Genomic DNA, 13,515 nt, shown 5'->3' on the forward strand with positions numbered 1-13,515 from the left:
GTGTCTGTCCAGCAGAAAGGCTTCACCTAAAGTGTATTTTCACATTGTGTTCCAAGGACTGCTCTCAGTCGAGTGCTGTTTCTCTGTGCCCAACTCACCCATGCAATCCTGCAGAATCCTCTGGAGTGGAGCTGTTCCACTTCCAGACCTACAGTGAGACATCTTTGCTGAGCTGGATCTGCTGAATGCAGCTGCCAGAGCCATTCCAGCTTCCCTGGGAGCTCCTGCCTGTGTCCGTCCCTGCTGTGTCACTGGGTGTGTGTCCCAGGGAAGGGGAGTGTTCATCCTGGCCACCGTGGCTAGCAGTGGCCCATGGCAGTGGCCGTGACAGGGCCAGGGAATGGGAGAAGGGTAGGCACTGCCCTGCCTTTGGTGCCTGGCAGTGCCTGGATTCACTCACAGTTAATGTGAGAGAATTAATTAATGCAGGCCACAGCTGCACATCTGATAAAGGGTACTCCAGACAGAGCAATGTCACTGCAGGGCTCCAGCCATAGCTCCATCACATTCCCCCGAGTTCTGGGAGGAGACCAAGCTCTTCATCAGTTCCTGCTCCATGAGATTCAAATGAGGATTTCCACAGCTTGTTCCTTCAAGGCCATTTATTGGGCAGATCAGGCAAAGGAGTGTGACAGGAGCTGCACTGCCAGGCCCTGGGTCCCTTGAGCTCAGGGCACTTTGGGGTTTTTTGGGAATGAGCCCTCCCTGATGGCTTGAGATGATTTTCTTTGAATGGCTGGATTATAATTTCCAGTTTTGTTTCTGAAAGTTGCGGTGCCCTGGCTGAGGGTGATCCTTCTGTCCTTTCTGCCTGTTGGGATTGGATGCTTTGGGCTTTCCTTCCAAATAAAGCACTGAGATTGGGATCCATAGTGTGCCAGACCATCCTCAAGCAAGGGTATAAAGATTTTTATTTGGTGAAGCTGCACTTTGGAATATAAAGAAATTATTTCATTCTCCTTTGTGTGCCAACATGTGGAGCATCACAGCACCAGCCTGCAGTGAGGTTTCCCTTTCTTCTGTGAGCTGCCAGCTTCTAGGAAGAAACTGTGCCAAGCAGCAGCAATTATTCGCTGAGCAACACCCCAGACAGGGTCTTAAATATTTAATGTATTATTCTGCATTCCTTTCCTCAGTGTGGGAGGGAGGCAGCAGCATAATACTGCAAGCACCAAGGCTGACAGAGCTCAGAGCTGCCTTTTCCCCTCACACCCCTCAGAGCTGCTGTCTGCACACAGCATATCTTTATACTCCGATGCTCCAAGAGAATCTCCCTTCTTAGCCAAAGATGATATATTTAAGCAGTCTGTATTTGGGATCAAGCTGGGGGTTTGCTTCAGCTGCAATTATTTAATCTGTCACCACTGTGCGCTTTTGTGCCAGAAGAATATCTTGGCTTTTCTCAAACTGGATTATTTTTCTGGCTGCTTGCAGGATGTGTGCTTGTGCTGTGAGGTTATTTGTAGGCCCTGCCAGCAGTAAGAGAGTGGTGCTGGGGTCTCCTCTGTCGTCTGATGAGCAGCTAATGAAGCAGTTGCAGCCATCTGCACTGATGGGAAAAGACTTTCCTGCCCCAGCTCAGCATTATCCAGGCAAATTGAGCCCGGAGGGTGGAGGCTGCCCAGGGGACCCTGAGGAGGGGAGGCAGCTGTAACGAGCCATCAGTGTGGGGACTCCCCCAGGATTATACACTCATCCCAGGAAGAGCCTCCTCAGAACTTTGCCCTCCATCACCAGAGGTAAAAGCAAGGCTGGTGTGTGGACACGGGACTGGGCTGTGAAGTGCCTGTCCCTGTTCATCCATCCCAGCCAGAGCCCAGTTCTGGGTGCCTCTGTCACACTGACGCTCACTGCAGGCACGAGGACACCTGCCAAATGCGCTGTGGTTCCCACTGGCGCTGCTCCACATGGACAGGCAGGAGTTGAAGGGCTCTGTAGCAGTCCCAGATCAGTAACACTCCTTGTCTGCTGTCACAGTCGAGCAAAACACCACTGGAGGTTTTCACTTCTCCAGTGTTCATTCCCTACCCTCTCTATGTCACACAAAGTAAAGAACTCCATCTTAGACTATTTCCAAAATACCCTTCAATTACACTGATTTTTGTATTTACAAAAACCAGTTTCTTTCATCACAAAAAAGCAAAATAAACCAAAGCTTTGCATCATGGCTCAAGATGCCAAGAGCTAATTATTGTTTCCCTTCAATCTGCTAAAACATTGTGGAATAAGATCTTTTAGATGCCCAGTGGCTGAGAATGCGCTCCTGCTCACCACACAGCACCAATAACAAGAGTTGGAGCCTGTGGCCTTGTTTTGTGCTGCTCCAGGACAGAACTCTTGACTAGAATTGTGTTTATAGTTTTTGTCTGTGGATACCCAAAGCCTACTGTCTGAATTTTAGACCAGTGATTTCTTGGAAATATTTGTATTTTCTCCTGCATGATGGACTGCAGAAGTGGACTGGTCACAACTCCTGTGCTGATGGACACAGATGGAAGCTCTAGACAAGCTCCTGATCCAGGAGCTGTGGCTATCCATACTTCGGATAATCCTTTTAGCCTTGAAAGCAGTTGTGACTACCAACAATTACACACATTCTTCAGGTTTCCTGCTGGCCACATTAACAGGAAATTATTCCACTGTGCCCAGTTTAATTACAGTTCATACCACAATTCCCCTGGCTTTTCCCTGAAATGTCAGGAATGTGTATGACAGGAGATGTTGTTCAGCTGAGTCACCAGTGAAACTGGGGCATGTTTCCTTCACTGCACACCTGGAAGGACCTTGCAAACCCCATGGAAACAAACTGGAGAAACAAAACAGCCCCCAGGGTGGTTAGGAGCATTCCCTGATAATTCCAGGCAGTTCTGCAGTTTATGCTCTGCCTCAGCTCAATTTTCACTTAAAGCCTTGGGCATAGTTCTGCAGTCAATGGTACTTTGGGAATTTTTAAAAATATCTTTATTAATACCAGTGGAAATTATACATATATAGACAACTCTGTTGTGATTAACAATCTCTTTTTAATGCCTTCATCATTAGATATTGTCTTTGCTTCTTTCTGGGCTACAAATGTCCTGAGCCAGTGCCTGTTAGGAACGAACAGGATTGTCAGACCTTTCTGCTCACTTTCTTCACAGCAGTGCAGTATTTTATTTTCCTGTCCAGTTAATTTGTTAAATAGCAAAACAAAAGCTACAAACCTTATTCTGAAGTAACCTAAGTGAGATATATTTTTCTCATTCCTGAAGTGACCCTGCGTGCAATGGGATTTTTGGTTTGTTGCAGCTTTAATGACATTGTGTTCAGAAACTTGACTATTTTTATGTTTTAAATTAGCTTTCCATCTTTGAGTAGTTTGGAAAGAAACCAAAAGACTTAAATGGGATTTCAGCTGGAAAGAAAGAAGGGGAGTAATGATGTGATTATACTATTCTGTAAATTCAATAAGTATTAACTAACTTTCTGTACCCAAAATCCAGATCTTTCAGTAGAACTTAAACTTGATTTCTTCTGTTTCTGCTGAGGGTTTTTGTAGCCACTAAACGTTGGTTTTCGTGTTGTCAGACTACTCCTGAGGTTTTCCAGGCTGAGTCTGGGGATGTGTGGCAGGTAAAAAGACTGGGCTATAACAATTCTGGGGTGTAGCCCTTCTTTGTAGGGCTTATTTTCCATCTTTCTCCCTACAGTGTGGGGCTCTGTCTCACCCAGGGAATTTCTCCACATCAGCTCCAGAAGCTTTTCCTGTCTTTGCCACTGTTCCTATACCTAATCTTTCCCTAAGAAACCACATAGAAGTTGCACCAGGGAAGGTTAGGTTGCGTATTAGGAAAAGCTTTTCCCTGAGAGGGCTGACAAGCAGCGGCACAGGCTGCCCAGGCACTGTTTGGATCAGCAGCCCTGGAATTGCTCAGAAAACATTTGGGTGTGGTGCTGAGGGACAGGGTTTGATGGATCTGGCAGTGTCAGGGGAATGGTTGGACTCATCCTGGAGGTCTTTCCCACCCATGAGGACCCTGCGGTTTATGACTCCAGGAGGACTATTTTTTACGAGAACTGTGCTTTTCCTAGGTGTTTCTAAATATAGAAATACAAGTGCCTCTCCTGACTGAGGGTTTGGGTGCTGGGGAATACCCGGGATGCCTGACTACAGGAAGGAGAGCCCGGATTACTAATGAAGCTGTGATCCTGCTCCTGGGGATTGTGCAAGGAGTCCCCAAGTGAGGAGTGCTCAGTGTCATCAGGGTGTGCTGGGGTTGGGGCTAATCACTGCTCATTAGCATCTCCTCTGTATGCACAGCACATCTCTGCTGCACAAAGACAGTGTCTGAGAAATAGTTATGTATTTATTCATGCACCAAGGGCCAAAACTGCTCAGAGCAGATTTTTTTCTGTAAGTCTGGGTTAAAAGCAAGGCAAAAGCCCCGCTGAGTGAGCAGGCTGGCACCTGCACAGCACACGGGGGGAAGCAGGAAACTTCATTATAAGGAAATGTAGTTCACCCTTTTCCGTGGTTAAACCAACACCCAGCCTCAAAGCTGACAAATGTGAGCCACCCCCTCAAAATTCAGCACTATTCATAAATCCTGAACTGGGGAAGCAAACAAATTACAGGGTGGCATAAGCTCCCCAAAGCTATTTTAAAGCTTTAGGGCTTTAGTTAAAAACTGTTTGGACAATATGGTTTGTTTCCATTTCCGTACAGCTAATTCTTGCTGCTTTTATGGCCTCCTCCCTTCACACCACCCTGTTTATTTTTGTAAACAAATTAGGAATCTTGGGATTCAAAGTAAATATTTGCCATTGATTTATGAATGGCCACTGTAAATATAATTAATGCAGTTCTCGTGAGTTTTATGAACTTCCACAGACTGTACATGTTTATGGCTCTGTGAGCAAAGGTTGATCTGTGGCCATTTGTGTAAGGGATAGAAATGGATGTGTGCAAGTAACCATTAAAAATAATGAGGCTTTGGCTGATGATTTATTACAGTCTGTGAAAAAAACCTGGCTTCACTCTAAAAATGTATCTATATTATAGAAATAAAATTGTAATAAACCTGGAGTCAGAGGGAGCAAGGGTACTTACACCACACTGCATGTTAAATATTGCTGCTCAAATGTCAACATACCTAGAGAAGTTCCTCAGTGCTTACAATGACCTGAACTTTGTGCTGCAGTTATTCTGCAGGACAACTCCACAGTTGCTTTTTTGGGTAGAGAGAAGAAAGCCCCAGAGTGTAAAAGTCACTTACTTAGACACAGAAGGATGGAGTGCTTTTAGAATATTGGAAATTGATCTGCTTGTGACTTTTTCAGACAAAGGTTTCTCTAATTCCCCCCTCTCTCCTCTCTAATCTAGGAAAGGGTGATGGGTTTTTTGTTTGGGTCTTTTTATTTGCTCTCATGTTTAATGGCATGCTAAGTACTCTGAAATGTCAGTAAGAAGGAAGAGAATGTAAAGTCGTTCATTTTTAGGGACATAGAATTTTTGAATAGTTCATGCTTTTAAGGGTTTATACTTTAATGCTTTATAATTTTATTCTTTTGCTGTCACCTCAGGACTTCACTGGAAACAGGAAGCAGCGTCTCAACTGACCCACTCAGGTACTGTAGCAATCGTAGCTGGTAGTTGTAGATTTGAGCTGCCAGCACTGCCCTGCTCTGCATCAGCTGCACATCACAGCTTTATCCTGCAATGCACAGCCAGCAGAGGCACTGAAATAATAGCTGGGTATTCCTAAGAGTGGATAATTTGCTCTTTTCCAGGATTTCCAACTTGAAATTCTGCTGTAGCTTCAAACCCTAGGTTTGTTCTCAGAGGAGCACAAAGGGGAGGGACAGAAGGTGTGTCTGTGCACATACCACCTATTTCTCAGATTTTTATAACCTTCATGCTGCGAATATTTAGCCTTTCCTCCTGTCCTGGCAGGTCTCTGCTGTTTTAGGGGAGCAGTTGTGTGGAGATGTCACTCGTGTTCCTGTTGCTCAGCATTTTGATAAAAGCACCCACCCTTCACAGAGCTCTGTCACAGGAGGCACTGCCAGGACTGGGATTTTACTTTGATCACTTCATGTAGAAAGAAATGCTTGGCCCTGTTAACACTGCATATCAAATGGGTACCTTGCATCTTTTGTTCTCATCCCTGCACACTGGAAAGTGCATCAAAGGCACAGAGTTTCTTTGACAGAGCTGGGGCAGAGTCCCTCCCTCTCAAATTGGCAGCTGGTTTGGTACGAGTCTTCCTTTGGAGATGTTCTGGGTTGAGGATGTGACTTTTTCCCACATGATGTCATTTGAACTTTGCTTGAACACAACGGTGGGAGCTGTTCTGTTTAACCTTGTTCAAATCAAGGCCCCTCTGTAATTAATCTTCCATTATTATCCAGTGTAAAGTCTTCTGAAAGTGAAACATTTGCTTTGTTGCCATTTCCTAGCATCCACTCCCTCTGCTGTGATATTCCCTTTGTCCTCAGCACAGCAACACTGCACCACGTTCAGTCCCCACTCTACTTTTGTCCCATTCCCAGTGTGATGGGAACAGTGGGCCTTTGTCTGGCAGGACAATGCAGGAAAAATCCCAACTTCCCCCTGCTCTGCTCCTCTGCAAATTGATTTTAACAAGAGCGTGGTGTTGCTGGTGTGTGATTTACCAGAGCCAGGTATTGCTTCCACCTTTATTGCAGGCTGGAAATAGATTTTATTACAATGTTTTTTCTTCTGATGAATATTTTTTTCATGGGAGAAGGGTATCAATGAAGAATATGGAAGAATTAGATGCATGCAGTAAATCCCTCTGAATGATAAGGACTGGGCTGAAATAATACCTGGAGGTTACCAGACAAGGATGTAAAAATGCCACACTTTAACTATAAATTGAATAATTTTGTGAAGTTAAAAAAATCTGAACAATCACAGAGGAGAAACTGAAGAAAACTATTGAGATTTTATCAGATCAAACTGTGAATTTTTCTTAGTGTTAAATAGTTATAGAGGGAAGAGCATGTGATACCTAGTCCACTACAGCAGGTCAAATAAGCCTGTTCTGAACTGTAATTAGACAGAATTAAGGCCATTATTTTTAAAGTACAATGAAAGATAATGGAAGACTTCTCGTTGCTAGATGTGTTCTCATTAACCTGTTGAGCAAATTGGCCTTTGAACAACCCAGAAAATAGGATGTTCCAATTAACAGGGCCCCACCCAGTGTCTTGTCAAGTATTTCCTAGTCAGGGTACTCTTTTTGCATTTTGCTCACAAATTTCCCTGTCACAAGGTACATTTCCCCTCAGTGCACCACTCAGTGCTGGGAAGAGTAAAGGTTAACATGAAAAAATTGCTTATGTCCATTATAAAGAGGTAAATATGTAAAATTTGGCATATTTTATGTGTGTATATATTGGTTGGCACAATTTCTTTCCTAGCCTGCACAGGATTTATTCTGGATATTTTGAGTTGGCCTCTGTCAGCTTTCAGCTGGCATCTGAAAATATTTTGTTTCCTAATATCTGAATTTCAGTGTGGCCCTTCTGGAGGGTTTAATTGCCTGTTCCAAAGGAGCTGGAAATTTAAATGTTTGAGCTCTGCAGATATTTGGGATGGATTTGTCATCTTCTGTAGCAAATTTATCAACCAGTGGGTTTGTGAGTCCAGGGAACAGATGTGCAGAAAGGACAGTCAGAATTAAGAGAACTGCAAAGTTCTCCCTACCCTTCTCCAAGGATACTTTGGCAGCTGAGTGGCTTAAATGGTGATTAGAATTCCTCTCTGGGGGAGTGAAGAACTCTGAGAGGTGTCTGAAGCCAAATAACTTTGTTTTGCGTTTCTGGAAGGTTTCTAGGCAGCAGAGCTGCCTTTCAAGGCAAACGGAGAGACCTTGATTTATGTCCTGACTCTCTGGGAGTCTCTGCAGGGCTGGTCTCCAAGACCTTGGGGCGTCCCCAGGGTGTCCCCAAGCCCCAGGGCTCCGTAGGAGCTCTTCCACCTGCCCTGGTGGGGCAGGGATGCTCCAGGGGTGGGACCCAGGAATGCCTGCCAGGGATAGGGAGGGACATCTGGTTTGTCAGAGCCTTGAGCATCAAAGTGTGCCTTATTCTTTGAGCAGCCCAGGAATTTTCCACCCAGCTTTGATGTAGATGCCACTTACTACACTCCAGTGCCCACACAGCACCCAGGGCACGGAGCTGTGTGTGCTCTGGTGTCTTGTGAGCACCTCAAACCTTCCAGGAAGAAGTTCAGCATCTCTTTGCTTGCCCAAACCCTTAGTTTGTATTCCTGCTTTGTACTCCCCCACTTTTTATCATCGATAAATATGGGATCCACACTGTCTGGGTCCCGTGAAATTCCTGAACTCCACAACACACGAGTGGCTACCATGAATTTTTTGTGTGTGGCCAGTTGAGTATTTCATCCTGGACTCTTGAAAGACTTGGGGAAAACAACTTAACTGCTACAACTTCTGTGCTCCACCTAAATTGGGGGATACACTGTTTGTCTGGGGAAGTGAAATATTTTTCAGGAACGTTCCTGGCTGGCATGTCACTCTCAAAGTTTAACTAAGTAAATAACAGTAGTTCAATATTAGTATTTTGTGAAAGATTGTCACCAGACAAGTCAGTTTTCTTGGTCTGCCCAACTTTTGAAAGCAATACACCAGGAACTCCAGCATGCACTGGCTTCATGCTGGTGTTATTTTATCATTCAGTAGATTGTTTTCCTTCAGCCTCAGGGCTCCAGGGTTGGCAAGAAAACCACCCCTAAAAAAGAAGGTGGTGCCATGTTAGATTTTCACTTGGCCCTTTTTTTAGTGGCTGTTTTTGAAAGCCTTGTCAGAGGCTGAACTCTGAGTGACTGCAGAAATTCTCAGCAAACTGCTCACAGCTTCAGTGCTGGAGCTGCAGCACATCCAAAAATCCCTACTTGTGTTAAGCCTGGGTAAATGCCTTTCTGAAAGAACCAGTTCTATATCCTGGCTGAGCGTGAGATGAAACTTAATTTCCTTTGTTGTTTTCCTCTGGAAGACAAGTGAAAATGAAAAACGTGTTGAGAGCATGGGGCTTTTCATTTGCAAAAGTCCTCATTAGCATTTTCTCTGCACGCAGGGTGGGATAATCAGTGTTGGATGCTGTCGGGAAATCCGTGGGTACACGGCTCCTATGCTCTGAGCCCACTGCTTAGAAATAGATCATTAAGTTGATAAATAGGATTTTTCTTTTTTCTGGAAAGGATATGATGCTGAGAAAGAAATTGCTTTGGAATGTGAACAAAGGGTAAATTTCCTGAAAAGTCTCATTTCAGGATCAAGTCTTTGGCTGGCATCTCCTGAGCTTACTTGTCTTGGGCTGGCTTTCCCCTTTTTCCTTGATCCTGGGAATAGCTGGGCTTGGTTATGGGATGTAACCATTTTTTTCTTTCTTTTTTCCATTTTTTTTTCTTTTTGTGGAAACAAAGGGAAAAGAATTTGGCAGTCTAAACCTAAGGCAGGAGGCAATTCCAGGAGGTTGGGGCTCACCAGCAGCCACTGGGCCTCCAGGGCCTTCCCTCAGTTCCTCTTTAGATAAAACGATCCTGGAGAACAGGGGATAAGAAGCAGGGATGAAAGATTTTTGATAAGAAAATCTAAATATCCTCAGCATGATGGCATCAATGACTTGAAAAATGCCAAGCTAATGAAGCCCAAGGGAATATGAATCCAGGCAGATAAATAGACTTGGATTTGGGCAGTGTTTTGTTTATAAAATAAAAATAATTTTGGGGGGATGATTTGCTTCTCACAGATATCCAGTTGAGTTTGCTTAGGAGTCACCATCTCTGGTGCTGCTCTGAAAGAAATACCAGCAAATAAATGCAGGCAGCACAAGGAATGAGGTACTTGAAAGAGAATCTTCACAGTAATTTTTTTTTTTTTTTTTTTAAGGCCCCAGTCAAACATATTTTTTCCCTGCAAGTTGCTTTTGTCATGATCTGGTCATTCCTACCACCTATCCTGTGCTGTACAAGATGTTTTTAGGGAAATACTACACAAAGTGTGACGCTGTTTAAGCATAACCCACTGAAGAACCTGCCAGTTCTTACTCAAATATATTTATAATTTCATTTAATCAAACTTACACAAAGCAGTTTTCTGCAAGGCACTTCTATAACTGCACAGTGACAATGAGTAAAACCAGAACCCCTAAATATAGCTTATATGCATCCCTAAATATAGCTTATTATCCAGGCACTTGGGGAGCTAGATAGGTCCACATGGAAAAGAGCCTCAGGTTGAGGCTTAGGGGTTTGGTTTTCTTGGCATTTTTTTTAAACAGTGTTACAATTCTTTTGGCTTTTTGGGGAGAGGATTGTGGGGGTGTTTTATGGTTTGTTTGTTTCTTTGGGTTTTTGGTTGGTTGGTTGGTTGTTGGTTTTGTTTTAAACACTTGTCCAAGTGACAGAGTGGTTTTGAAGCATTTAGTCAGATTCTGCTTTTGGTTTTGTTGTTGTGACTGTTGAACTCTTAAGTTCCTCTATACCTGTTTGACAGTAGTGCAAGCTGTAGCCTGAATGTTTACTGTGGATGATTTTCAGAAATGAAACAGAATGAGAAGCAGCCAAATTGTAGCTGCTGGAAGAGTAAACTTACAGCAAACTGTACACAAGCATTGGTCTTTGTCAGGACACAACAGCAACATTTAAAAAAAAAAATTTTAAGATAAAATGTGGTTGAAGTTCTCATGTGCCAGTCCTGTTTGTTGCGATGGAGCAGTTCTGTGCTGTTGTTAAGTCAGAGTATCCTGTGAGACTGGGAGGGATGAGCACAGATCTCTGCTCTCTGACCACAGACCGCACCCAGGGAAGGGCTGGAGGTGTGCCAGGGGAGGGTCAGGCTGGATCTCAGGGAAAGGTTCTTCCCCAGCGGGTGCTGGGCAATGCCCAGGCTCCCCAGGGAATGGGCACAGCCCTGAGGCTGCCAGAGCTCCAGGAACAGCACTCCAGGGATGCTCATGGTGGGATTGTTGGGGTGTCTGGACAGGGACGGGGGTTGGACTGGGTGACCCTTGTGGGTCTCTTCCATCCCTGGAGATTTACAGAATCCCAGACCGATTGGGTTGGGAGGGACCTTAAAGCCCAACCCACCGATTCCATGGCCATGGGCAGGGACACCTCCCACTAGTCCAGGTGGCTCCAAATCCCATCCAGCCTGGCCTTGGACATTTCCAGGGATCCAGGGGCAGCCACAGCTGCTCTGGGCACCTGTGCCAGGGCCTGCCCACCCTCAGTGGGAGAATTCCAACCTAATCTCTAACCTAATCCTGCCCTGTGTGACTCCATTCCAGGATTCTCACCCGTAGCAGTTCACGTTGGGATAGAGACGAAAGAATGAGGAGGAGGGGAGGGGACGGAGTTGGTAGAATTGGGCCATGGTAAAAGATAGACATTTTTAAAAATTCGTGCTCCTGTGTTCGCCGAACAAAAGCAACCCGCTTTTATGGTGCCTAGCAGGGGGTTCGATAGCAATCGCTGCTGGTTCTGTCATGCCCAGCTCAGCAGCTCCCAGCCCGTGCCTGCGGCTCGGGGACGGCTCCGGAGCGGCTGCGGCCGCCGGGATCCCCCAGGATGCTCCGCCGGGATTCCCCGAGGGGCTGTCCGTCCCGGCCGCCAGTCCGGCTGTCTGTCTGTCCGTCCGTGCCCGTGCCCCAGGGGCTGTCCTGTCCCGCAGCCGCCCCGCGGTTCGGGGTTGGTTCATCCTCCCCCCCGCGCTCGCTGGCAAAGCGCGTTGGGAACCAGATAAGCGCAATCTGGTGTGTGAGCGGGAGGGTCTGAGCTCCTGCTTCTTTATTTTTTTCTTTTTTTCCCCCCTCTTCTCCTTTTTTTTCCTTTTTCCGCTGCTTTCCCCTCCCCTCACGAGAAGCCCCCAGTTCCCGAGGTGCCGCAGACAATGGAGCTGATGAGCTGGTACAGGAGGAGCTGATTCAAGGTGGGGGAAAAGGGAAAAGGGCAAACGGCAAACGCCTGCAGCCCCATGAGCTGAAATCACAGCTCTGCTCTGGGTACCGGTACTGGTGTCAGAGCCCATCGACATAACTGCCTGCGTTTTACGACGTTCTGGGAGCTCTAAGGATGCTTTCCAAGGGTCCATCAGAGCCCGCAGCTGGAATTTATCCACGCTGTTTGTCCAGGGCGCTTTCAGAAGGGCCTAAAGCAGTGTAATTCCAGTGATCCCGGCAGGACTGGGGGCTTTGGCAGAGACAAGCGGCGAGCGGGATCAAAGAGCGCCCATGGATCCGTGTCCTTTGTGCGCCTGGTTCTTTGTATGAGCAGGGCTGCAGGTGCTGAGCCCTCGCTCCGGGGCTGTCCCACAGCCCGGGATGCGGCCACAGGGACACCAGGCTGCTGCGCCGCCTTTGAGCCTTTCACACCACCACAAACAAGTCTTGTGTTGCTAAAAGCCCGCTGCAGAGCACAGCAGCGGCGGCAGGAGTGCTGGAAAATGCTGAAGTTGAAGGCCTTCTGCTTGGATTACTGGCAGTTTTTATGTCTCCAGCCTCTCCATGGTTTCTATAAAAGGTAAGAAAATGTTAACTCTGCCATGCTCTTCAGCACATGGTGCTACCAGGGTTTTTCCTAGCTGTTCTGTTCCCTGGGAGAAGGGAGTGGTAGGCAATTAATGAGAACTTGTGACAAAGGTTGTAAAGCTGCATTTAAATTTTTTTAAAATTGCATTAATTATCTGCTGCTGTTGTCTCGTGCATGTGAAGGTGAGGGTGCTGTTTGGTTTTAACCTCTACTTTAGGTCACATCAGCTAAGACTCAGGACTTTTTCTTCTCTGCTATTTTATGCTTAGGCACAGTAGCTTGTGCTGTAGTGTCCACACTGTACACAACACTGGCAGATTATTGAAATGTCATGGGAATTTATGTAATGCAGAGTTTTATTTCCCTGAGATATTTTGCAATATAATAGTTCATCTTTCCACTCCCTCCCAGCACAAAGTGCACATCAGAGTCATTCAGGGCAGTGGCCACTTCACTTAGGCAGGTCTGACACCCAGCTTAAATGATTGATGGTGAATGGTGATCGTAAAGAATAGGTCTGGGTGTCAGATGCATTGAGCTTGCCTATTTAATGGAACAGCAAAATAAGCAATTCCATTTAACACGTCCCTGAACTTAACCTAATGCTTTTTAATCTAAACTTCGTTTTTTCCTTGCTCTTGATTTACGCTGCTTAGCAGAGGGAATTGGATGGGTTTGAATTTGCTGGGCAGAAAAGCAGGGATCCCTTCACTGTGAACAAAACCCATGTGATTCTCTAAAATAGGATTCCGTTCTTGTTACGTGTATTTTCTGCCCTGGCTACCTATTGTCAGCCTACAGAAAGTGCTTTGTACTAAATGCTAATTGCAATTGAATTTTTCATGCAGCGATGAAGGCTGGAAAAGGGAGCTGTTCCAATCTTTTTCAAGGTTTCAGGGGTGCCCTGCACTTTCTGCATTAAGTAACACGGGACCCTCATCTGTGACCATTGGCTTGTG

At 45.7% G+C, this 13,515-nt stretch overlaps 1 protein-coding gene across 12 annotated transcripts in view; it reads left to right on the forward strand.

Moving 5' to 3' along the window:
- IQSEC1 (IQ motif and Sec7 domain ArfGEF 1) overlaps nucleotides 1-13,515 on the forward strand; it is a 297,552-nt gene that overhangs the window by 142,283 nt on the left and 141,754 nt on the right. For 2 of the 12 annotated variants that reach the window (XM_033071510.1, XM_033071499.1), the window contains one exon: nucleotides 5,563-5,607. The exons of 9 other annotated variants lie outside the window; for them this stretch is intronic. In XM_033071510.1, coding sequence (XP_032927401.1) covers nucleotides 5,563-5,607 — 45 coding nt within the window. Of the gene's footprint in view, nucleotides 1-5,562; nucleotides 5,608-11,797; nucleotides 12,548-13,515 lie in introns of those variants that run through there. One more of the 12 variants, XM_033071503.2, reaches the window with a different exon arrangement.

Source organism: Catharus ustulatus, chromosome 13 (genome assembly GCF_009819885.2).
Source record: "Catharus ustulatus isolate bCatUst1 chromosome 13, bCatUst1.pri.v2, whole genome shotgun sequence".
NCBI classification, from domain to species: Eukaryota; Metazoa; Chordata; class Aves; order Passeriformes; family Turdidae; genus Catharus; species Catharus ustulatus.